Genomic DNA, 25084 nt, shown 5'->3' with positions numbered 1-25084 from the left:
AATCCGTTCTTTCAAGTTAAAAATCATTTATTTTGCTTTTGAAACAAGGTATTTTAATTCTTTTGAGGTGTTTCGAAACACCTTGTTTTGATGCTTGGAATTTAAGAGCGAGTATTTCAAAATGATTTGAATATAGAACATTTTACACATCCCTAGTGATTTGTATTTCAAAAACATGGATTTTATAAATGATTGAAAATCCGAAAAAGACATTTGAAACAAATTTATTTGCTCCAAGTTCCAAACTTTTTATGAGGGGGAAGATATGGAAATGGAAAGCATTTTTTTCCTCAGATACTGAAATATGGGATAATAGCTCCCTCTGGGACTCATGGGTAGAAACTATTAAAAAGTATTAGGGAGGTGAGTATCGGATACTTTTGATAAGTATAATACCTAGGAAGTTTAAATGAAACTGCTTCTGCATTGTTTTTCTTTCTCCTATTCATCAGGTGTAGCACTAGAACTGCAGATTTTTATTTTGTGGAGGAGATATTCAAGGAAAATGATGTTTTGATTCTCAAGACTGAAAATAAGATTTGATAATTTAATATAGATATAGATGTCATACATTTTGTATACTAAGAATGCTAAGTTAATTATGATGGAAGCCAACTGACAAAAATATTACATATTCATATGGCCAGTAGATCACTTTGATGTCTGTTCTGGTAATTCTCAAATGTGAGACTTGAGTTCTGGCTATAATATGGTTGTGGTTAAATTGTGCTTTTCAATGTTCCTCTTGGGAATTATTGCAGAAATTGTAAAGGTTGAATCTTGGTCTGAAAAGCAAAACTTGTATTAGTTGTTCAACTCTTGCTTATCTTGTAGATAGCTGCAAGTCCCTGGACCAGCTGAGCCTCACAATCCCAGTGGCAGGACATCCCGTTTCACCTGCCCATCCTCTCTCAGGATGTCCGGTACCCAGTGTGCCACCAGCTGCAGAACCTGTTCCTCACTTACAAACGCCAAACTCAGAGCCCCAGACTATGGCCCGTGAATGCCCGCAGAGCTCCAAGCCACCCAGCGGCTCTAAATCTGGCCTCCGGAATACCACTAGCTGCTTGCACGTATCCGACAGCAAAACAGTTGGAAGTCACTTGCATCCAAAGCAGCAACGGATCAACCGGAGGAGAGCCACAAATGGCTGGATACCCATTGGAGCGGCATCTGAGAAGGCTGTCTATGTTGTGGTAAGCATTCTGCAAATGACTTTTCTATATATAAATAAAGAAGCAGTTTTATAGTAAAGAAGAAAAACAATTTAGGTTACATCAGGATTGCTTGTGACAGAATGTTTTATTGCCTTTTGGTGTAGGAAGAAAAGAATCTTACCTTTATTGTAATCATTGCAATCTAAATCTTAGCTATTTGGGACAGGAGCAGAATGCCTTGTAGCAATTTCTCAGCAAAGGTAGCAAGGCAAAGAGGCTAGTCATAGCTTGTCTTTGACTTAACAGTCTTGCTCTGATAATTTTTAAAGTATAATTTGTCTGAAAAATATATTAGAACACTTTCCTAGAAAATATTTAAATGATCTTTTTAAAAAAAAAATCAGAAAAATAATAGATTTGTTAAAAACTAAGTTAAACTGGAAATCTATAGATTATACTTATACATATGCACATTTGTATAGGAGAAATAAATATTAGGTGCTGAAATGAAGTATATTATACTTGTTAAGGAAGTACTGTATCTCTTTCAGAGTGCTGTTCACACCAAAGTCTTCAAACATCAGCCATCTCTCTTTAGGCAATAAAATAACTGTCCTAATATTGGAAGCCAGTTTGGTCTAGTGCCGTGATGGTGAACCTATGGCACGCGTGCCACCTGTGGCACGTGGAGCCATATCTGTGGGCACACAAGTGTTGCCCTATCCTAGCTCCAGCGTGCAAGAGCGCTCCAGCCACCTGATTTTCGGGCCTTCCGGTCCCACTGGAAGTTGGGAAACATGCCATTTCCAGCCTCCAGAGGGCCTCCGGGGGGGGGGAGGTGGGAAGGCTGTTTTCATCCTCCACAGGCTCCAAGAAAGCCTCTGGAGCCTGGGGAGGGCGAAAAACGGGCTTACTGGGGCCACCGTGCCAAAAGCGGGGGGAGCGCGGGGGGGGGTCACATATATATGCGTGGGGGCGAGTGATTCTCTCTCGGGCCAACTGGGTTGTTGTAACAAAATTAAGAGGAGGAAGGAGTATTAGGTATGATAGTTGCCTATTTATAAAAATAAACTTGTCTCTCAGGTCAAAAATGCAGGAATTAGAAAGGGGGAAATTATTAATTTAAATTTAAAAAGATTTAAAATCTTTAAGTAAAAAAGTATATAGTTCTAGCCCAATGTTGGGCCTCATTAATGGCAGAGATATTTCCGAACAGCAAGTCATTCTGTATGCACGTCAGTTTCAGGGTTATTATAAATTCCTATAAATTTATATTAATTTATAAATATAATTATAGAAATACAGGTATAGAAATATACTATACAAATATAAATATTTGTAAATTATAAATACTTTATAAATGTATATTATTATAAAAATAATAAAGGCGGGATGAAAAAATGTTTTTAAAAAGCTGAACCCTAAGAAGGTAGAATTCCTGTTTAAAAATTTACTAAGGTTTGATGATTGTCCACAACTATATCTTTACAAAAAAAATAAATAAATCTGCAAGACAGATTCTAAAACTGCACCACTAATATTCACCCATGTTGCCACCAAATATGACATTGGAGTTACTGTATATTCAAATTCTGTAAACACTTCAAAATGGCTTATGAGTCAATTAGTTGCAATCCCCTAAATAATTGATCATTTGATGGACTTTAATGGAGTTCTGTAATCTGCAATTGGAGGCAAGTGCTTCTCTACTGTAAAACTGTGCAGCAGCAGCCTCCATTCTTTTGGGCACCAGGGACCAGTTCTGTGGAGAGAGGTATTTCCATGGACCGGAGGGGGCGTGGTTTCGCACGCTGCCAGCATCCCACAGATGGGGCTTCACTTGTTTGTGCGACCCAGCTTCTGGCATGCCACGGCCCAGTGCTGGTCCACGGAGCAGAGGTTGTGGACCCCTGCTCTACAGAACAAAGTATTCTATAAAATCACTTAGAGGTAGTCCTTGACTTAGGACAGCATTTGTTTGTTTGTTTTTTTATAAAAAGTTTTTTATTAGTAATACAAAATTTAAAAAACCATTGGACATAGATATGACATCACTGGTTCCATACATCTTCCGTCACTTTACAGTAATATTAGTACTCATATAGACATATAGTTCTTAAGCTTTGTTCACTATTTAAGCATAATATGATATGATAGTAATACTTTTTCCCTTATTTCTGCATATTTATTTATCTCTTAAACATATCTTTATCTATAATAACATCTATATTTTTGTTCTAACACTATACATTTGTCTCGCCTACCCTCTTGTTATCTATCCAATCATAAAATTGTTCCCAGATTTTGTACTACTTAATTTTGCTTTTATCCTTGAGTTCCTGGCTCTTCTGGCTCTGTCAGAAGCTTGGAGCCCCAATGCGGGAGCATCACACTGGAGGTGGTTGATAGATTAAGAGGCAATCCTACACACACACACACACACACACACACACACACACACACCACCACCGGGTACCCTTTTCCTTCCCTCCCCATCGTTTAATTTTATTTTAACTATGATTTCATTTTTATTGTTTTAGAAATATTTATCCGTCAGGATTTTAATGTTTTAATACTGTAAGCCATCCAGAGACCTTTCAATACGAGTTGTGGGGAGCAAATAAATAAGTTTAATAAATAAATAAATGTCAGTGCAATGAGGCTGGGGGGAAAGGGTGCATGGCTGGGGAAGACACACTCCAGCAAGCAGCAACCTTTCCACTGGAATCTGCATTGCCTTTCTTAGGAAGCAGCAAGGAAGGTTACAAATGGTGATCATGAGGTGCTGCAACTGATTGTAAGTGCAAATCGGTGGCCAAGTGACCAAATCTCAGTCACATGACCATGGCAGTGCTTGGAAAGGAAGAACTCTGAGGCCCATTTGTTGGTTCGGATATAGGTGGAAGACTACTTGTACTCAAATGTGCTTTCTATTTATGCTTTTTTCTTCTGAAATTCAGCCCTTGCAATCTTTTCTCAGTTCAGATTTTCTCATTTATATTTGCCTTTGGCACCCATGGCCACTTTTTACAAGTTATAATCCTGTAGATATATGGCTGGCTTCATGGGCAACTTTATTTCCAACATCTATCAGTAACACAGATCTGTGCAGAATAAAACTACACCCATTCATGACATAATAGATAAATGCATGGATCTAGCCAGAGTAATAAATGAGTCTACTCCCATGGAACTTTTGTCCAGTCAATGTCCCAGGCAATATCTTGGTTTTCTGAAGAGTTGAGTGAAATGAAATGACTGAAAAAAATGTTTGATTGTGGCCAAAAACGAGAAACCACAACCAAACTTTGGTAAGAGCTCATGTTTTGAGACCTCTTCAGTGGCAATACAAACAGCAAAGTTCTCCTCTGCAGTTATTGTGTCCATTGATTCTGTCTAGCAACTAAGTTCAGAGTGACCCAGAATCTTTTAAGAGAGGATGGGTAAAACAAACTCCCTGCAAATATCCCGCATAAATGAGAAAATTTCCTTGCAGATAAAGTAACCTCTGTCTGCTCTGGTTTGGATGCCAATGGAGAGAGTCCATTTCAGAGAGTGAGACATTGCTTGGTGTTGCTACTTAGAAAACATTTGATCTTGTGGAGTCCAACCAAGGAAGTAGATTGAATCCCCTGAAATACTAAATCTGCCTCCTGCATGTCCTTTCTGGCTTGTTTGGGTTGCATGGGGAGATGTAAGCAGCTAGCTCCAAGAGATCATCGTGGGGCAGGCATAATGCCACCTGCCTTTAAAAAAGGGAGGTAGTACATTGTCTCCCATTTGGACAATTCTTGCCTTGTTTCTAATCTCTTTCCTTCTTCAAACATGTGGTGGGAAATTAGCAACAACAGATTTCTAGATGAAATCTTACCATCAGGATTCATACTTGATCATGGGACAGAAATGGCATTGGTCGCTAGAACTTTAGTGGTGGTGATGGGGAGCGCATCTCATATCAGTGTTTCATACCAATGCCTGTCCGGCACCTCTCTCTCTCCCTCTCCCTCCCCCCCCCCCCGAATTTGATTCTTTCTTTGAGTATCATTTTTATTCCAGATCTTATTACTTTGAATATCAAGATTGGTAACTTATTTCTCACAGATTTCTTTCGTCAATTCCGTTTTATTTTGTAACCACAGCATTGTAAACATTCTGAAAACTTATTTTCAGAGGAATTCTAAAAGCACAGGAAATATGGTGCAACATACTTTTTCTGGTAATACATGGAACATATTAGAAATGTACAATAGCAGTGAGAGAAGGAGAACTGTTATCTATGGATAAATCTATATAAAAGTGTGCATTTATGTACATACTACAGCTAGAGTTGGTATCAATTTTTCTATTTTGAAACTTCTAACTATAACACACATTTTGTATAGATCTTTATTATGTGTGTGGGCAAAGAAATGTAATAGCACAAAAAGATTTCATTATGTAGGATTATCCACATATGTCCACACATAGATGTTTGGTTACAGTCCCTGCATTTTCTTGACAAAGTTTTTCAGAAGTGATTTATCTTTCTTCCTTAAGGCTGAGAGAAAGTGACTCACCCAAAGTCACCCAGCTGGCTAGGTGCCCAAGGTTGAATTAGAACTCAAAAGTCTCCTGGTTTCTAGCCTTGTACTTTAACCACTAACCATACTGGCTCTAGTAGAACAAATATCTGGCAACAATTCTCACATGGCAAAACTTATTTTCAATGCACATCTTGGGAACCAGCAAATAAGGATTTAAAAGTGTAGCAGGCATGGTCCTTCAATCGTTTAACTCTTTGCAGCCAAGAGCAGTTCAGTATCAGTGGTCACACAATAATGATTTCTACACCAGACAGGTTAAAATGGATTAATGGGGTATTAGCCCTAAAGTCTCCCACAGAGCCAGGCATGAAGAAGCTCTCCTTTTGTCCGGCCTTGGTCCTTAAAATGAATCTGAACTAAGTAAGGTGACTTGAATATTTCTTCTTCTCAGCTTTAGTAATCGTTACCTTTCATTTGAGCAGCATGTTTTGCTTCTGAAATTAACCCGCTGGGAAGAGAGAAGCATCCTGCTGTTTTGTATGATCCGTCTTCTCCACGGGCTCTTTAGCAATAAAGACACCCTTTTTTGGCAGGAAGCTGTCTACTTGGCGTAGGTGGATTAGTGGAGGCTGCTGGTGTCTGTTTCTCAGTATTGTTTTTGCAGACTCACTCCTTTTCTTGGCGCTCTCTCTTGTCAATATTTGTAGAATGAGCCAGAACCAGCTGTTCGTAAGAGCTACCAGGCCGTGGAAAGAGATGGAGAAATCATTCGGGTTCGGGATACAGTCCTTCTGAAATCAGGGCCACGGAAGAAATCGATGCCTTATGTGGCTAAGATATCTGCCCTGTGGGAAGACCCCAAAACAGGTATTGAGCACAAAACATAATGGTTAATTATATGATGGATGTTAGCTGTGTAATAATGTACTTGTTTACAAAAGATTTGTGGAATTGGGAGTGGTGTGTGTGTGTGTGTTTGTGTGTGTGTGTGTGTGTGTGTGTGTGTGTGTGTGTGTGTGTGTCTGACAATCGTTCTGCATATCATTCCCTGTGTACCTGTCTACCAAAGGCCCAGTGTGACAGAAATCCCTAGAATATAAAAGGCATATAAATGATTCAGGCAACCTATCTGTATCCATGATGGTAATACTTGCAAGCTTGGGTCAGGTCAGGAAGATCCAAGATAAGAAATTAAATTAACCTGGAAGTCCAGTTGGTAACCTGTGGAGCTTTCTTTCATTCACATCATCACTTTAATAAGACAGTTGATGCCTATAGACATTCTCAGCCATCCAGGTCATGATTGTCCCAAAGGTGCTTTTTCAAAAGGCAACTTTTTTCCTTGATGATGTTTGCATCTCATCTGAGTTCTGACTGAGCTTCTTGGATGAGAAGCAAAACATCTTCAAGGAAAAACAAAGTCCAGTTGCCTTTTTAAAAAGCATCTTTGGGAGAATATAATTGATGGTGATCCCTAATCATTAGCCCAATGGGAAAGGAACAGCCTATATCCCAAAATTATCTTTATTTCTTATTTTCTTTTCTATGACATCGTGGCCTTTGTTTAGTATTACTAAATAATCAAGTAAAAAGAAATCAAGTTATCTTCTGTTTCCTAGATGACAGACTACGGATGATGTTAGCCTAATTAGAGTTTCAAGATATTCCTGCTGTGGAAATATTTTGCGGGAGTTGCTGTTCCTGATGTCAACTTGCCAAAATCAGGGCAGCTCTTTTTTTAAGTTGGCAAATAGGTGCCTTATTACTAAAATTAAAGGCATTCAGAGGCTTCTGCTCTGAAATGAAGACAAGAGTAAACAACTCTGTCCCTGAATTAGATTTTGTATGGGCAAAACTGCCTATGTCTCTTACAACAGATAATTACATCCGGTTGGTCAGTAGTCACCCATACATCACACACACCCCCAAAAAATACTCCAAAGTAGAATCTTTCTGAAGCTTTTCAGCTTACTTTATTTCCTAAGAAACTTTAGACATTGGTTCTAATAATTAGGGACGTACACCCTGGAAGCCATTGCACTGATTTTGCCAGGTTAACATCAACTCCCAGAAAATATTTCCACAGCCAGAATGCTTTGAACCTCTAATTAGGCTAATGTTCTTTATAGTTTGTCATCATGCTGCCAGAGAATTGGAAATAAGAAATAAAAATATTGGGGGGTGGGGGGTATAGGTTGTTCCTTCCCCATTGGTTTAGTGGTTAGGGATCTCCATCAATTGTATTATTGATGAAAGTAGATGGGCCATTTTCAAAATGCTTTCATTGAAGCCAGTTAGACTATACTTGCATCTCTCCATAACTGAGGATGTGGGGGAAGGGAGTGTACTGTTAACATGCAACACAAGCAGGCAGTTTGTGGTGCTGAATTTGAATTAGTTCACGATGTTTACAGATTCTCAGAATTATTTCCACATATTTTAAAAATGCAAACATGCCTAGTAAAGCTAGGGGCAAAAGAAAATTAGAAGGTTTGCATGGGGCACTCAGTTCACATTAACATCTCTTTCAATTGCAAAGCAGGCTGACATTTCTATGGATTGAGGTGGCATGATTCTTTGTGCATCTCACACGTTGGGTGATGAATCTTCAGAGAGTCAGTAATGGAAATTTCTAGAACTGCAGATGGTTTCTTTGGAAGCTTAACATCCAATCCACATCTGAGAATGTTCTCCATTGCTTCCATTAGTTTCCTTCTGACACTTTAGCATCATCTGGATTCTTCCCTTCTCAAAAATGTGCTTAGTGATTCAGATGTTGTTTTACTATTTTTGCTTGCTCCCCTGCATCTTTCACCGAGGTAAGGTTTTGAAGGAATCCTCTGAAGATGTGGGGCAAAGGCACACTTCAAAAACTAGGCTAGCAAATTGCTCCCTATCAACAACCATTCTTTCTGCCTGCTAAGACTAAGAGAGCCTCATGTCATAGAATGCTGTCTTGGTTGTTAAATAAGCTTGAAAAACACCATTTGCTCAAGTGTGAGGCTCTGTTTACGGGAGAAGGTCATTCTCATATCTGTTTGGGCTTCAGAGATAATGACAGTGGAAACTATGCCAGTCACTTCAGAATCAATAGCTCCAATTTGATCTTCAGTGCTAACCATTTTTATGGGTTCAGACTCAACCTGTGTGCTGATCTCATACTATTTTTTTATTATTTCAAGCACGTTACTGAATTTCCCATTCCAGTCGTTTGTCCGGTGATCTTCCTGGTTAAAAAATAGTCTTCAGTACAAAGTCCCTCTTGTGATACTATATCAAATGTGTCCTCTTTTGGGCCTCATTCAACTGCATCACTTGAGAGGATTCATTTGCCATAGCTCTCTCCTTGCCTTCAGGTTTGATAGAACCTGAATGATTTTCTAACACAGAGATTCAACAGTCCAGACAAGTTGCCAAGAAATCATGTTCTTCTCAGTCCAGGTCATCCTGTTCTTACTAAGAGTTGCCAGGAACTTCCTCAACTCTTCCTATTACAGCTCCTCTGTTGAAGGATTTTTATATAGACTAGTATAGATCCTGTTTCTCTATTTTGCTTCCTGGCATTGTTATCTTTCCAGTGGCATCATTTAAGGACCAGATTTCAATGTGAATTCTACCAATCTGCCCCATTGGACATCACCACTGATACCTTCAAACTTTGCCTGCATATGTTCATTCAGATTCTGAGCATTATCACTTTGACACTTTTCCACATAATCAGACCACCTATTTCACTCTTTCATTTATCTCCTAACTCAATAGCATCTATTTCCTGAATTACAAATTACCTTGAGAACATGCATGAAATTTAAGGGTATTAATACTATCTTCTCTTTTAACACTTGATACCAAATTCTGTTATTATAGATGCTTCTCAAATCTCAGGCTTACTAAATCTAGTATATTAAAGGAGAGGCTGTTACATCAGATTCCTGGGTTCTTATTATAATTTGAGTATGTAGCACAATCTTTTTAAGGATTTGTTTGTCATTTTCCCTTATTCTTCATGTTAAGGTTCTTGAGATCTTCCAGAAGTTTGCAGTAAAGTCAGCCACATATATTCTAGTCTTCAAAGCTTTTAGTTCAATAGTTTCTTTAGAGATGATAAAAGAGATGGATTTAAGAAACTGAAGTACTTCAATGTGATAGAAAAATGTAGATAATGATTCTTCAAAACCTCCTGCCTTTATTAAAATTGGTTTGTATTAATTGATTTACAACATGCCTGTTCTCCCATTTCAAACGTTACAACACAGGAAATATCATTTAGTAGATGTTCTTTTCTTTAGTTTCTAAGGTATACCATGATTACTCATCTCTGTCTTCTGATTATCCAAATATACCTGTCAGAGACAATTGTTGCTCTTTTTAATCCATCTTTGAAAACAGATCCATAGAACCCTTCATCTTCTCCATCGTTCAGGCTTTGAGATGTCTTATTTGCATTCTGCTGTATCGTTTCCCTTCATAGGGGCAATTCTAGATTCACACTGACCAGAATACTCTGGAAAAATGCTGTAAGCCTTCCCCAGCTGGCTCAATAAATACCGTGACTTGTGGATTATGCCAGTTTCTATTTCAGGATTTAGTCCACAAAGCTTTCTGTATTTAACTGTTCTCAGTTATAACTCCACAATCATCATCTGAAAAGCTGACTTTGTCACCTGTGCAGCTTACACTTCATTCTTGTGTAGGGTTGAATCTTCCTGGAGGATTCACAACTGACATCCCCATCCTAGTTGAATTACCCACTGCAAAAGCTTCCTAATTAATGAATATGGGTGTCACCTGTTTGCTCCTCTTACGTTAATCATCTAGAATTTTTGGCATTCTTCAGTTATGTACAAAGTTCAGTCCTATGTTTTGGAGTCAGGTGGACCAGCTGTTTTTGTATATCAACAAAAATGAAGAACTCGCTCCTCATTCATGTTGCAACTAATCTAGGATATCAGTGTTTAATCCACAAGACATTGCCTAACCATCCCACAATAAATAGTTCTCCTAACACATGACAAGGAAGGGAATTAACCCAACAACCCTTCAGATAGCAGCATGGGTTTTTTGCAGTTCTCTTTCCAAGTAAGGACTATGTCTCGCAACCTGACCGAACAGTGCTTATACTAATAAAGAGGCTTCTTTTTCTACTTGTATTTTGGCAATTGGAACATTTCAGTGTCCATCACAGTGTATATTTAAATTCTCCTTTTTTGTGAAGTCAGGTAAACTTTCCTTATATTGTGTACATATGTATTTAGCAACCATTTTGCCTACCATATAGAAGTGATCATTTCTTGCTTGGTGTTCTCTCCTTTTATCAATGATCTCATCGCCTCTTACTCTGTTAAATCACCATTTCATCATTCATCTCTTGTCTTTTCCTGTTTGATTGCAAAACTCAAAGAACAGTTCTATAGCTTCTTAACTTTAAAGTTGTTATCAGTTACCTCAGCTTGCACTCCTCATTCCTTGAGTATTGATCAATTCTGTTTCTGATTTAACAAAGAATTTTGTTAAAAAATATCACAAAACTCACATCAGCCTTTTTTTCCAAGCTAATTTCTTTTTGCCGTTCAAGCAAACACAATCCCTTTGAGTAATCCCTTTGCTTGCAGACATCAGTCAGACTTCGGGCAACTATGCTGGTTGTGCTGCTTCCTTTTACCCTTCCTCTCAACTGCTTCTGTGATGTGAGGAGCCCATGAAGAGTTTCCCAGTGTCAGTGCAAATGATTTTCCAAATGAGTGACAGTTATAACTCTGCTACATTTGATCAGGGGGGAAAAAAAGCCTCTTTGCCATGTCATGGTCCAGCAAGTCTTCTTATACAGCCTTTGCCTCCTGGCCAACCAATGGTATACTAAGTCTTGTTCTGGAACCTTTCTTATTCTCTCACTGTCTGTATTTTGCAAAATTGTAATTGTAATTGTAATTGTAGCTTTCTATATCATAGAAATGTAAAAACTGCATGTAGCCCTCACTGTCCTATTTGACGCTCCAAGAGCTATTCCCTCAGTAGAAGTGGGACGATGGGCAACTATTCTGAACCTTTTTCTCATGCTCTGAGCTTGGGGAGTTAGATTCCATATAAAACAGCAAGAAGTTGTGGACTGTGTGGCCTTCATTGAACATCATTATCTTGATATTAGAATTGGAACTTCATTGAGGGCAAATGATCCACCTTTTGTTCAATTACTCAAATGTGTGTTGCACAAGGAACTATGAGAATAATAGTTTGCTTATACAACCCGCACACCATCTTTGCTCAAGTAGACTGCACTTTTTTCCTGTTTTGTTCTTCTTCAATCTGCGGAAACTGAGATAGGTGAGAAATTCCCACTAAAAACATCTTCTGCAGTTCTCACTAGCTACTAGTGTTGGTTATGCATGGAGGCATTTCCTATATGTATGAATGCATTAGTGAGCACTATTAGAGGTAAGCAGACTGTCTTTATGTTCTACTTCATGCTTGTGTGTTAGAGTATTTAAAAAAGAAAAACTACTTCATTTCTTTCTAGGGGAATTGATGATGAGCCTCCTGTGGTATTATAGACCAGAGCACACTCAGGGAGGCCGTAATTCTAGCATGCATCAGGTGAGTATTTGGCCATGATGATCAGGAATGGAAGTCCAGGACATTAAAACCAGTCAGCAAAGACTGCTTGATGTGATGGTTCTGATGTTTCTAATCCTTCTTTAATCGCTTATTTGCAAAGAAAAGGAGGATCATTTTATGTTCCTGCTTTAACAAATACTTAGTGTTTATTTTACAGTTGGGCCACTTCTTTCTAGATATGGGAACATTTCCACTGTTTCATAAGCCGGAAAAAGTAGCAAAGACTACATTAAAGACTAACACATTTATTGCCTTGGGTGTTTTTGCTGTACCAAACTAACATAGCTGCCCTCTGGAATAAGTCGAGAAGTAATTTGAGTGGCAAGACATTTAAAGACTTTCCATTACCTCACCCCAAACATTCATAATTTTATAAACAATCCTAAATTACGCTGAAAGTGTCCTTTTATCTCTGTGAATTTGTTACAGAATAGTTCTTGTTCATATTTAAACTTGGCTTTCCTTCACTTTAAGACACGAAAAACTATGGAAGCATTCGCTTTTGAAACTGCAAGGTTATCTTTAAAGGCTGGATTTTTTTTCCCCCTGCTAAAACCTACAGCATATTGTTACAGTGCTACTTTCCCAGATTAGTGTTTTATAGTACAATAAATGCAGAGGTTCTCTATCATTATGGTAATTTTGGTCCATCTATGTGTTCTTTTTCTCTGTTAAGACTTCAGTAGCAACAAAAAAAAAATCACCTCTTCCTCTCTCCCCAACTAGCTATTTCTATTATTAACTGTAATTCCAAATACAATGACCCCCTGATAGGATGATCCAACCAGCTTTGATGCTTTCAGATCTAAAATTTCTAGACTAACCCAGTGAAAATATAAGTGCTGTTGCCTTTTAGTTTAAAATTGAGCTTTGAGGGAGTGAGAACTTTGAAGAAAAGGCCATAATTGATTTAAAGTGTTGTCAGGTTGATCCCAGAAATTAAAATATAAGAGTTACTTGAAAATGAAGCCTTCTTCTGGTCAAATTATATAAGCGGATGAATAGGCAGTTGAAGGCTGTGAAATGTCTCTGCATATTTCTGAACTGGCAGACTTCCATTTTAGCTAGATACTTTACATTTCATATAAAATATAAATGCTAATATATAATCTATTTCAATTACATTTCTTTTTTAGCTTCCTCAAAGAAGTGCTGTTTAAAGTGCTGTTTTTTCATGCACACATGAAATGCCTGGTATAACAGTTACATAACTTAATGTATTGATAGGTTGTTGTAAATTCTCTCATAAATTAATGTGAATAAGTACCGGTACTGGCATCCACCTCCTTTTCCCTACATCTAAGGAACTAAGGTGAGGTAGAAATTATTAGTCATTAAATGTATGCATTTAAACTTCAAAAAACCTGATGTGCTATTAAGTGCTGGGATAGGACCAGAGAGATCCAGGTTCAGGGTTCAAATCTACCCCGGATGTGAAAGTTCACTGGGTAGCTTTGGGCCAATTGTTATTTCTCAGATCAACTTACCTCAGGATAGTTCTTGTGAGAAGAAAATTAGAAAAAGGAATGCTTTGATGCTGCCTATAGCTCCTGAAGTAAAAGCAGGATATACATTTACTAAATAAACAAATGTGTTCATTATTGCTATGTTATAACATAGAAGTCAGCTAATTGGACACTTAGTGCAGTATCTCATTTTAAAAAAAACAGAGACTAATATTGCCTTCGGTAGCCTTGACATTTCTTTTTTGCTTTTAAACCACCCCTGTTAATAAAACATTAGACCCCACACTAGTAGCCTAATCCCTGGGGCCCTCAGGCAGTAAATATATTCTTTGATTAAAATGTGCATCTCGGCGATGAAAAGTTTGCCTCACTTAGTATATGAGCTCAGAAGATTACACTCCAGAAGGTAAACGAAAAACCCACACTCTGAATGCTTTATATGTGACTTGAAAATGTAACCATTAATGTTTAAATCATCACATGTTGGTCTCCTAGTACAATCGACCTACTTCTTGGTAGAACTGGGCTTAAAGATGTAAACTGAAGAGCATGTAAAAATAAGATATATACTTTAACACACCACAGACAAAAACATGCGATAGAAGAATGTCCTTGCCAGACTCTGATCCCCTTGTACACTTTCTTGCAGAATGAGATCTTTGCATCCCGACACCAGGATGAGAACAGTGTGGCCTGTATAGAGGAAAAGTGCTATGTTCTGACCTTTGCAGAGTACTGCAGGTAGGTGGTGCTCTTACCATGCTTGTTTTATGGTCTCTGTGCTCCCTCAGAACAGTTCCGGAAGACGGTTTGTTTGTTTGTTATTGGTAAGGTTTTCTCTCTCCCGATCTCTCTTGGTAGTTGTGGTTTGTTGGGCATCACAGATCGTTTTAGTACGGAGAGAGGGGGGAGGGAGGGAGGGAGGGAGGGAGGGAGAGATAGATGATCCATAGACTGACATGTTATAATCAAGCTATTGTGGCATTTTCACAGATGTCCTAATGAGATCACCTTGGCATTTTTTTTCCAGATATTTTTTGTATGTGCCTACTAGCATATGCATACCTAGATCACTAAAAGGATTGGTCTATGTTTTGCACCAGCCTCACCCAGCAAGGGTTGCAGGTTTGGTAATTCAGCCTATATGGAAGGCCCCAGATTGCCTATCCCTGCTGAAGACATAGCAGTAAAAAACATACGGAAGCACAATTGGCCCTTCCAGTCCAATTATTTGGCCTTTCAGCCAGATGTATTGATTTTGCTGTATTTTTATGAGTTTGGATATTTTTGCATTATGTATTTGTTCTGCAACATCCACTGTCATTTGACAGTGTACAAGAACTACGAGATAAATAAGTGAATGAATAAAATGTACCAGATCCAAATGTCTTTATAAATATGTTTGTGCTTTTGATCTTGGAGTAGGGATGCATGGGAAGGAACAATGGGACCATACTGTTATTTTTACTCACTTTTTTCCTCAAACGTTTTGCCGATATATCCTGAGCCAACTTTTGTAGATCTGGAACCCACAGCTCCAAATCTACAAGAAAAAGAGCAATGTAATCTACTGTGGGATTTTCTTCCCCTTTTATCATACTGCAAGATTATGGCACTATGGTGGCACAGTGGTTAGAATGCAGTATTGCAGGCTAACTCTGCCCACTGCCAGGAATTCAATCCTAACCAAGGATGACTCAGCCTTCTATCCTTCCAAGGTCAGTAAAATGAGGACCCAGATTATTGGAGCAATATGCTATCACTGTAAATTGCCCAGAGAGTGCTGTAAAGCACTATAGAACGGTATATAAGTCTAAGTGCTATTGATATTACTATTGTTATTGTACAGTAGCTTGTAGACCTTATATAGCCCTTGGAAGCCTTCTGGGTGGCCCACCAGGGTTCCCAGTAGCCTGTCAAACAGCTGATTGATGGGCAAACAGCAAAAGATTGCTGAAGTCCCACTGTCAAGTGATTTGAAGGGGTATCACTAAGTGAAAGGAAGGAGGAAGGAAGGCTCATGACTCCCTTTTTCATCATATAGCTTTCTTGAAACTCAGCAGTTTTTGGCTTGGGGCAGGGAAAAGATTTTTCACTATGTGCATATATATGTGTATGAGAGAGCACACAGCCACTAGGCAACTTGCCACTAGGCAACCATAATGGCTAGAATAGAAAACAGAGTCTTCGCATTGGAAAAACTAAATAACTAAATAAAAGTAAAATTTGATAAATCCCTGAGTGAATGAAATATGCTGAGTGAATGAAAAGTGCTGTCAGAATAACCACTAGCATCATTACCTGGCTGTCTTGCAGATTTTGTGCCTTGGCAAAGCGTCGCGTGGAAGGGATTCCAGGCAAGAAAACGGTGATGGTGCCTCCTTCTGAAGAGTATTCCACCCCTGCCCATCGCAAGGTGCCAGAGGACACTGATCCGGAGCTGGTTTTTCTCTGCCGTCACGTCTATGATTTCAGGCATGGACGCATCTTGAAGAATCCACAGTAACACCACTGTGGCGTTAAGTGAGCAACGATAGCAGGCCATTAGGCAGGCTAAGCTCTTTGTCCATGTAGGGGCCTCCTTTGGTGGAGTGCTGCCCACAGGCACTGCATAACAACCCCGAAGCACTCAGTCCTCTACATCTGGGAGCAGATTTCCTATTAAGGCAGATCTTCAAAGCACAGCACTTCATATAAAAAGCATAAGTGGAAATATATATCTATAAAGAAATGTGTGTCTGTATATAGATATAGGTGCTTGCTTCTGTAAATCTATATCTATATATCTGTACAATGAGCTTCATATACTGGAGGGAGGGGGGAAGGGAGGATAAAAGTGGATAAAAGCCAGTAAACTGACTCTAGAGCCAATCTTGTTGGGGATGAGTAGAACATACTGAAGGAAAACTTCAGTGTAGAAGTAAATCAAGCTATTAAAAGGTTCCTGATGTCATGTCCTTCTAAAAAGAAGAAGGACATATATCCTTTTGGTTAGTATAATACTGAAAATGGAGATGAGACCTTGCTTTGGGAGCCATCAATACACTGAAAAACTTCTCATATTCTACATGCATACTACTTGAGAAGGACTCAAGTATTTTGTATTGTGTGATTGCCCAGTCCAATTGTTGCTTCAAAGCAGAAAGTGGGAAAGATGTAATAGATCACCTCACACCATTATGAGAAGCTGCATATCCTTCTAAGATTGAAGCTCTAGGCCAATTGCTTAGCATTAATTTACATTGACATCTATAGGACCTATTTCCGAATAAATGCCATAAAAATCAGGATATCAGGAAACAGGCCCAGCCTTAAAGATCATGCTTATTGGGCACAGCAATGGTGAGGGTGATAAGGTGGCACTTGAAAAGTTCTCAGAGTTTGAGACATAAATAACAGCTGCTACGATACTGATCTCTTCTCTCCACAAACTTAGAGAGGCCTGCCTAATTTGGGCAGAGGTAATTTATTTTATTTTCCTTTCCACATCCCATTTTCTTTACTCTCATATACAGTCTTCATAGAACCTGGATTTGCACACTCATCTAACTTGGGAGGGCTAGAAGCCAGAGTTAAGAAACGATAGCATAGTGCATAGTGCTTGAGTGTCAGTCTTTGAAACAGGCATCGTAACCCAACTGAGTCTGTTTTTGCCTGCCTACCTCTCTTCTCTCCCACCCACCCCAGAATATCTTAACACTGACATATGAACATGCCCATGATGGTGAGACTCTGGCTTCCAAAAGGAACTGGCCAATGAGAGGTTTGCATTTTGAGAAACTGCTACTTGATTCTCACAGATACTTCTGCCTCTTGCCTTACATGTATAGCTCTTAGAATACTTTAGTTTAGCTTTAACACAAAGCTGTTTCAGTTAATTCTAAAGCAAACCAAAGGACAGCATAAGAAGAGTCCACCCAATCAGTCAACACCAAGCTGGGATTCCATTTGTAGATTGCACTAATTCGAAAGGAGAATCAACACTGTATTAGTCCATGTACCTGCTGACAGCCAGAGTTGCTCACCTGAACTAGGGACCTATGTAGTTGCTTTTTTTTTTCCTTTTGTAAGGGGTAAGGGAGATTTAATTAGTGTTCAGTTATTATCGAAGTGTACTACGGCTTTAATATTGTTATCTTTTCAAGTAGAGTTAGCACTATATCTTCTGACCCTCAGGCTAGAAGCAAGAGTTTGGCCACCAGTGCTCTATATCTGTTCTGGAGAAAGTAGCCCTACCATATTCAGCTTCTTGTGTGTTGACACAAATGGTACCTGCAGACTTGCTCTACATACCAAAGAGGGGAAATGATGGGGGGAAAACTGTGAAAAAGTCTAACCGATGGTGGATAGCAGAGATCAGGTAATGATTGCATTCCATCAGGAATGGGTATATTCCTGCTTGGAGGAGGAATCTTCCACCCTAAGGCTGAGCATGAATTTTTCCAAGCTTGCTAGTGTCAGAGTAGTGGCTTCCTTTTTATCAAAACCGCTGCTTGGGCACATAGAAGGGCTCTTGGTTAACTAGGGCTACAAAGCATATCTTGTGACAGCACAGGTATATGGAACCGAAGATTCCGTGCAACTTTTCTTCATGCAGGGGAAAGCAACCCTGGAGGGGGAACTGTATGATGGAAGGGGTAAGCATTGGGGGCAGTATTATATGCTCTGCAGCCATGGCCTGTTCTTCCATTTGCCAAGTCAAGGAGGGAAAGGTAGAGATAAAGGGACAGTTCTTCAATGATCTGGGTTGGAGTGTGTATGAAGAGTTGGCTAGTCTGATCTATGCAGAATCAGATTCGGATTCTTTTTTTCTTTCTTCTTAACTAGAAATGGGAGAGAAACTGTAGTGCCAGAGAGCCTCTTCCCAAAAAGATATTTTAGAATTCATGGTGTGGTGGCTGGAATCCTCAGCATGGTGATTTGAGACCCAGATTCAGGGCAGCCTTCCTGCCCTCATGAAAGGACGATGAAATGTAGCTTCAGAAACAGAGCAGCTTTGTAAAGTCTTGATTTCTGTTGCTACTTCCTCTCCCTCCTTTCTCTGGCTTCTCCAGGCAGGAAAGCAACAGTAGTCTAAAAACAAACAAAATATTTTTTAAAAAAAATAGTTACCTACCCAATTCTGAAATAGGGTTGGAGCCCCTTTTCTGGAGAACAGAAACCCAAGACCTTCCCTGCTTCTGATTAATTGTCAGAATCTACTTCAGGCCAAGAATATTGTTTTAAAGATTTGTGTAGTTGTTTTATGCTGTTTGCAGACAGCATGTAAATGATTTGAAATGTCTTATCTTCAATGAAAATATTTCATGCTTTTTTAATCTATTAGATATGGAAATATTTTTGAAACTGAAAATGCAGTCAGTAGAATTTAAATTGAAATGTAATACATGTAAAATATATTTTAGTTGATAATTTTGTAAAATGCACTTTTTGTGTCTCTTCCCTTGTTTCCCAGATCTGTATTTCAGTGTTTACAGATGGAATGAGAACATTCCCTATACTCTCCTTCTGTGAAAAAGATATATTAGAAGTAATTCTTAAAAATAAATTTGAGAAATTGTATTGACTTAGAAAACAAAACTAAAGCCGTTGTCTAGTTTTTATTACGGGTGCTGTATGTATTGGTGTGACTGCACAGTAACAGGAAAAGACATTGCGTTTATTTTATTAATTAAATGGATAATCCTGCCATACACTTGAAGTGGCTCACAAATAGTGGTATATAAAATACATTTATTTTTTAAAGTTGGATGAACCATGCACATTTTCATCACACAATATTTCATATTAGGAGGGAGACTCTGCTTGATGTCAGCACTTCTCTATCAACTTCCTTCTGGTCCTTGGAGGAAAAACGCATAATAAATGTCAAGCTCTCTTTGCCCAAAGGTTCCCTATTCTTGACTTCCAAAATAGGGGAGTGGCAGAGTAGCTGCAGTAATCCTGAGCCTGAGGCTGAAATTAAGAACCCTTTTCTTAATGAAAGATTCTTTTAAGCTGCAAGCAACAGTCCAAACTCAGAGAACAGAAGGTTACATTTTGAAGATTGAACTTGGAGAGAAGCAACTCTACTTCAGTTTTCATTCTGTTCCCCTGCAGCATCCGATCTCTTGGTGATGCGTCCTTTTAGGTCTCTTCATCATGAGCACTTGAAGCAAAACAAACAACAAGCACATTCCTGTAAGGGTTGGTGTTAAAGCAGACAAAGAAGTGAGGCGCTTGAATAAAACATTGAATGGGTCTGTTAAGAGGCTTCGGAAGCATTTCAAGAGCCTTGCTAGTGAATGACAGCAATGTGTTACGGGTTTTCTGTTAGAGCAAATGAGCAGTGCAAAGCAAGAAGGGATGGTGAAATACATTAAACATACGTTAGGGCACTATTTTATTGCAGAATGCCACTAATGCAGCTTTTCCCCACTTGCTAGTGTAAAAATACACCAGCTGCATTTCTGCATTTAATTCTGTTATGCAGGACAGTTAAAACAAGATTTTCAGAGACAGGCAATTAAATGGTAAAGAAGTGCCATCTGGTGGCAGAATAGCAATTTGGAGAAGCATCTCAGTCTTACCCACTTAAGGAACCAATAAATTGAGCAATCATTGCTTGACATGCTGTGCTTCATTTTTAAAGGCAGGAGCCTTCCTTTGGCTTCGAATGGTGGGGCCAGGATCTGCATATCAAAGAAGGGAGGTGGAACAAGGTCCAAAACTAAATTTATTTTTCATTTAATTAATTCAATGTAGCTAAGGTAAGTGTTATGTAACATAAGCAACATTTACGAATGCCCATCATCTGTCCATTTTAAAGTTACAAAGTGCCATCAGCTTTGCAAGAGAAAGGCCAGTTCTGCAATCCACACCCCAGGATTTCTAGAAGGGATCTGCTACTCTTACACCTCAGATTGGACAGACCTGTTGTGTGAGGAATTAATTCTAATCAGAGGGGTGAGAATTCAACACACGCACAAAATCCCTTTCAGTTGTACTCGAGATAAATAATGCCCCAACTGATGGGCAGAAATATTTTTGCTGCAATTAGTTTATTACTGAATAGAATGCCACTAGCTATTCATGGATGGTGAGCCGGCAGGAACAGAAATAAATCCCTTGCCTTTGCATGAAAGAAATGACACTGCCCTCTAATTCGATGCTTTGGGGAACACCTCATCTTCCTTAATCTGGAAAATGCAGAAGGAAGAAAGATGACCCTGCTGCTCGGTGACTTCCAAACAGGCTTGAAATCTGTCAGATTTTTGCTTTTGTCTTGAGAAATCCACTAATCATTGCCCATATCGTGCAATGAGTGAGGTAATGGGCTATGATTAGGGGAAGAGAGAGATCCCTTGCTCTGAGTTTCGGGAGAAAAGCGATGTGGACATAAATTTTTTTTTAAAATGTGATTTCTTTTTCTGAAGCTCTAAACAAAATATCTATCCCTAACATTCCATTAAACCATTTCACGATGGTTATATTTCAATCGAGGCAACAATCTAGGTGTTTCTTTTAAATAAAACTCAGTGCTACACTGCGTTTTAGCACAACAGGAACAAATACAGAAAACTCTAATTCTGTTACTATCTAATGGTTGCCCAGATTTCTGCAGCCTATCTGTCAGCCTTAGCCCTGGTCTTCCTTGAACTCAAAGATTGAACAATCATCTGTCTTGGTGGGATGAAGCAAGGGGGAATAGTGGGCGTAGATGAGAAAAGGAAGAGAAAATTTATTAAAATGCTAGCTGCATGTTTTTGATCTTTTACAAATGGAAAAAATTCAAAGTAATTACCTTATTGTTTTACCCAGCAAGAACTATGAAATTCCAAACCGTTCACTGAAAATTTGCTTTATTAATGTTTTAAATATACCTGTTCTAAAGCTATATTCTTGGCGTTAAAACTTAATCTTGCAGAGTATGGAATATGAATTTTGTCTCTTAACCCCTGTGTTTAAAAATTAATATATACTGCACATTTACCATGTTACATTTAGGTGTTTTTTGTCTGCTTGCCAAAAACAAACAAGGAAAAATTAGTCATCTCTTCTCTGATGAAGTGACAAGATTAAGGAAACAAAGAACAAAAAAAATCTTATTGGTCTGGCAAGCCAGCATTGATATCCTATAGTATACATAAAGATCAGTATTTAATAAAACAAAACATTCATCATGACTATGGAAGTTCTCAATCGTCCAGGTCATGCTTGTCCCAAAGGTGCTTTTTCCAAAAGGCAACTGGACTTCCTTGGGGTTTTTTTTCCTTTCTTTGAAAACATTTTGCTTTTCATCCAAGAGCTGAAGAAGCTTCTTGGATGAGAAGTGAAATGTTTTCAAAGAAAAAAACAAAGTCCAGTTGCCTTTTGAATAAAGCACTCTTGAGACATTCATCGTGAATTATGCATGCAAATTTCCTCAGAAAAGCAACTTACTTTTACACTAGATGTGCTAAAGTGATAGACTGAAACACTGTGACAGAGAGGTCTTGAGCCAACAAATTCGAATGTACATTTACAGCAAATGCGCCATGCACTACATTCATGATATCCAAGAGCTGTGCAGCTTGCCCATGATAAAGCTTAGCAGGCCAACCATTGTTTGCATTTTTAAATGCCAATGGTATCTTTACAAATGAAAGTGTACAAGAGAGAATGTAATCATTGCAATGGTTCGCTTAGATAGTAGGCTGCTGGCCAAGCCAAGCCAACAGATAGCACCTCTGTTCTTGGCAAGACATCAAACACACTGCCCCAGGGAGATACAGCATGATAATACTACAAACCTCTGACAATGCAGGCATTATAAAGTTTATTAAAACAAAGATAGTGTTGCCTCTGAGCAAACTAAACAGTACTGTAGTATCACAGAAAAAGGAAGCTGAAACGGAGTTGTTTGGAGGGGTTGGGTGGGAACTTTATGTGCTTGCTTTTTTATTTGGTTTTGTTTAGTTAAGAGCCATCCATGTTAACACTACTAAAACGTATTAGAGAACATTGCAGTTCCAAAAGCCATGAACATTTAGTAACAATAGGTTTTGTTGTTTATTAAAAGAAGTTTTGTAATTCTTTAGTGGCTGACTTTCATTGTTTCCCCACAGGACTTCTCTGGCACCCTAAAAAGATTGTTTGGAAAGATCATCAATCTAATGTATAGTAAAATGGTTTAGTATATAAAGGGTTTTTGTCATCTCCTCTAGAAGATAAATGAGTCCATGAAGTCAAGTCCACAGGAAAGCTAAATTACTTTCATTCAGATTGGCTGTATCAACACAATCTTGCAAATGAGACTGTGCCATACCTTCTCCCCTTCTTGAGTTCAGCAAATTAGTTAGGTATCTATGTCAGCTGTTTCCCAATGTTGGAATTTGAATGTTCTGGGTTCAAAAAAATGTTTCATCCCTTTCAGCCAAGCCAACAGCTTCTGCCTACCTCCATCACAGATCATCTTCTTAACCCTCAAATGCAGTTTTGAAAATTTCTAGACCATATACATTTCAACTTTTCAGCTTGGATGTCCTGCTGTAAAAAGCCAATCGTAAAAAAAGGACTGATGAATAGGGAAATTATATTAATTATGTTATACAAGTTTATTCCAATAATAGAGAAATGAAAGAAACATAAGCAATTAAGTATGTGAGCTGGACATATTAGGAGGTTTTTCAACATTGAAGAAAAGGAGTACTCAACAATTCATTTAAATATTCTCTGTTCTTGTTCTGTTGTTCTCTGTTTTTAAGTTATGTACTGAGTGTTTTATTGTAGCAATGAGAAACAATATCTTAGTAAGGACCTTCTTTGGGGTGCGAAAGGATAACGCTACACCAGTGCAATTATTAAATGCCAAGGCAGGATTAGAATGTGGACCTTTTTTTAGCAACTTGTATATATACAGTGAAGCTCAGAGGAAAAGGCATACTAAACTGAACTTTAAGAAAGAATGATTACTAAAATATGCATTATTCTCTAGGAGATATGACCCAATTGAACTTTGGAGTGTAATGTTCACAATAAAATCTATACTTTATTAGCAAAGCCCATAATATACTTTTACTAGGACCAGTCAAAGTAGTCCAAAACAGCATGCAAGCTGTCAACTTCTCCAGAACTTTTAATCAGGCAAGATTAAAATTAAACCTAGACCTAAAAAATAATACATCAAGGAACAAGGTGGTTTATTCGACAGGAAAAGAGAAGTGAACAATAACTAGACAAACATAATTGGGGGGAAAAAGTCCCTCTAGAGTAAGTAGACGAGTTTGTATAACTTGGTTTACAAATTCTTTTTTTTTACTTTTTTTTTTTAATTTAAGACAAAACAAAACATAAAACCACCATCACTCAATACAATCACAGAAAGTGTGTTGATCGGTTAAGATTTTTTTGTGCAAAATGTCATATCCAAAATTATCAATTATTTAATTTCTCTCATTTAACAATTTTATATATCCCTTTATATTATTATTCTCATTTAGCAATTATTTTGGTATACAAATTCTTGCTTTGCATAGTATTGTTTACCACAAAAAGGAATAGCTTAACATGTATTTTTTATGCATTTGTGTCCATGTCATCTTTAAATAATACTGTTTTAGCTTACATTTTGATAGTTCATAGTTTCTACTGCTTAATTTAGCCACATACATTTTAAGACCAAATCAATGAGCTACAAAATGTTGTTTTCCATTTAAAAACAATAACCCTTCACTCTCATTCAGTACATTTTTATACTTTGTACCTTCTATAACTGCTTTACCATAACCAAAGGTACTGAGATCAATTGCATATACATTTAGATTTGCATATACATTTAGATTTAAATAGTGTATTCCATATACATTTAGATTTCATTAAACAATGAGCACACACACACAAAATACCATGATAAGGTTTATACAACAGTAGAACAGTGGAAAAACAGTGGAACAATTTACTTCCAGATTTTAATTGTTTGTTTATTTATTATTTATTTAACTTATATGCCCCCATTTGATCTAGGGGCAACTCTAAGTGGCTTACAATCAATTAAAAAACACAAGATGAAACATTTAAAACAATAAATAATAGCATTAAAATTGAGTTAAAATTAACAAAGGTGGGAAGGAAGGGAGCAAGGTGTGCACAGGAAGGAGGTAGAGGTTTATCTTAGTCCATTAATTACCACTGGAATGACACCATTGGGGCCTTAGGCTAATTGCCAGAGCCAGGTCTTCAGGCTCTTTTAGAAGGCCAAAAGTGGAGGTGCAGCTCTTCCCTTGGGGGCACAATGTTCCAGAGGGCAGGAACCATGGCAGAAAAGGCTCACGCCAGGGATGAAATCCAGCAGGTTCTGACAGGTTCT

General features: G+C 38.2%; 1 protein-coding gene across 2 annotated transcripts in view; it reads left to right on the top strand.

The window, feature by feature from the left end:
* Positions 1 to 19297, top strand: part of BAHD1 (bromo adjacent homology domain containing 1) — a 69542-nt gene extending 50245 nt beyond the window's left edge. For both annotated transcript variants that reach the window (XM_070940113.1, XM_070940122.1), the window contains exons 3-7: positions 835 to 1196; positions 6388 to 6547; positions 12195 to 12271; positions 14408 to 14499; positions 16075 to 19297. In XM_070940113.1, the coding sequence (XP_070796214.1) occupies positions 835 to 1196; positions 6388 to 6547; positions 12195 to 12271; positions 14408 to 14499; positions 16075 to 16264 (881 nt within the window). In that variant the 3' untranslated portion in view covers positions 16265 to 19297. The remainder of the gene's footprint in view (positions 1 to 834; positions 1197 to 6387; positions 6548 to 12194; positions 12272 to 14407; positions 14500 to 16074) is intronic.
* The last annotated feature ends 5787 nt before the right edge of the window (positions 19298 to 25084 follow it).

This window comes from Pituophis catenifer, unplaced genomic scaffold (assembly GCF_029215685.1).
Source record: "Pituophis catenifer annectens isolate HBS135680 unplaced genomic scaffold, rPitCat1.0.hap2 SCAF_1, whole genome shotgun sequence".
In the NCBI taxonomy this organism is placed as follows: Eukaryota; Metazoa; Chordata; class Lepidosauria; order Squamata; family Colubridae; genus Pituophis; species Pituophis catenifer.
Note: the sequence above shows the minus strand (reverse complement) of the source record. Positions and strands in the feature narration are given on the sequence as shown.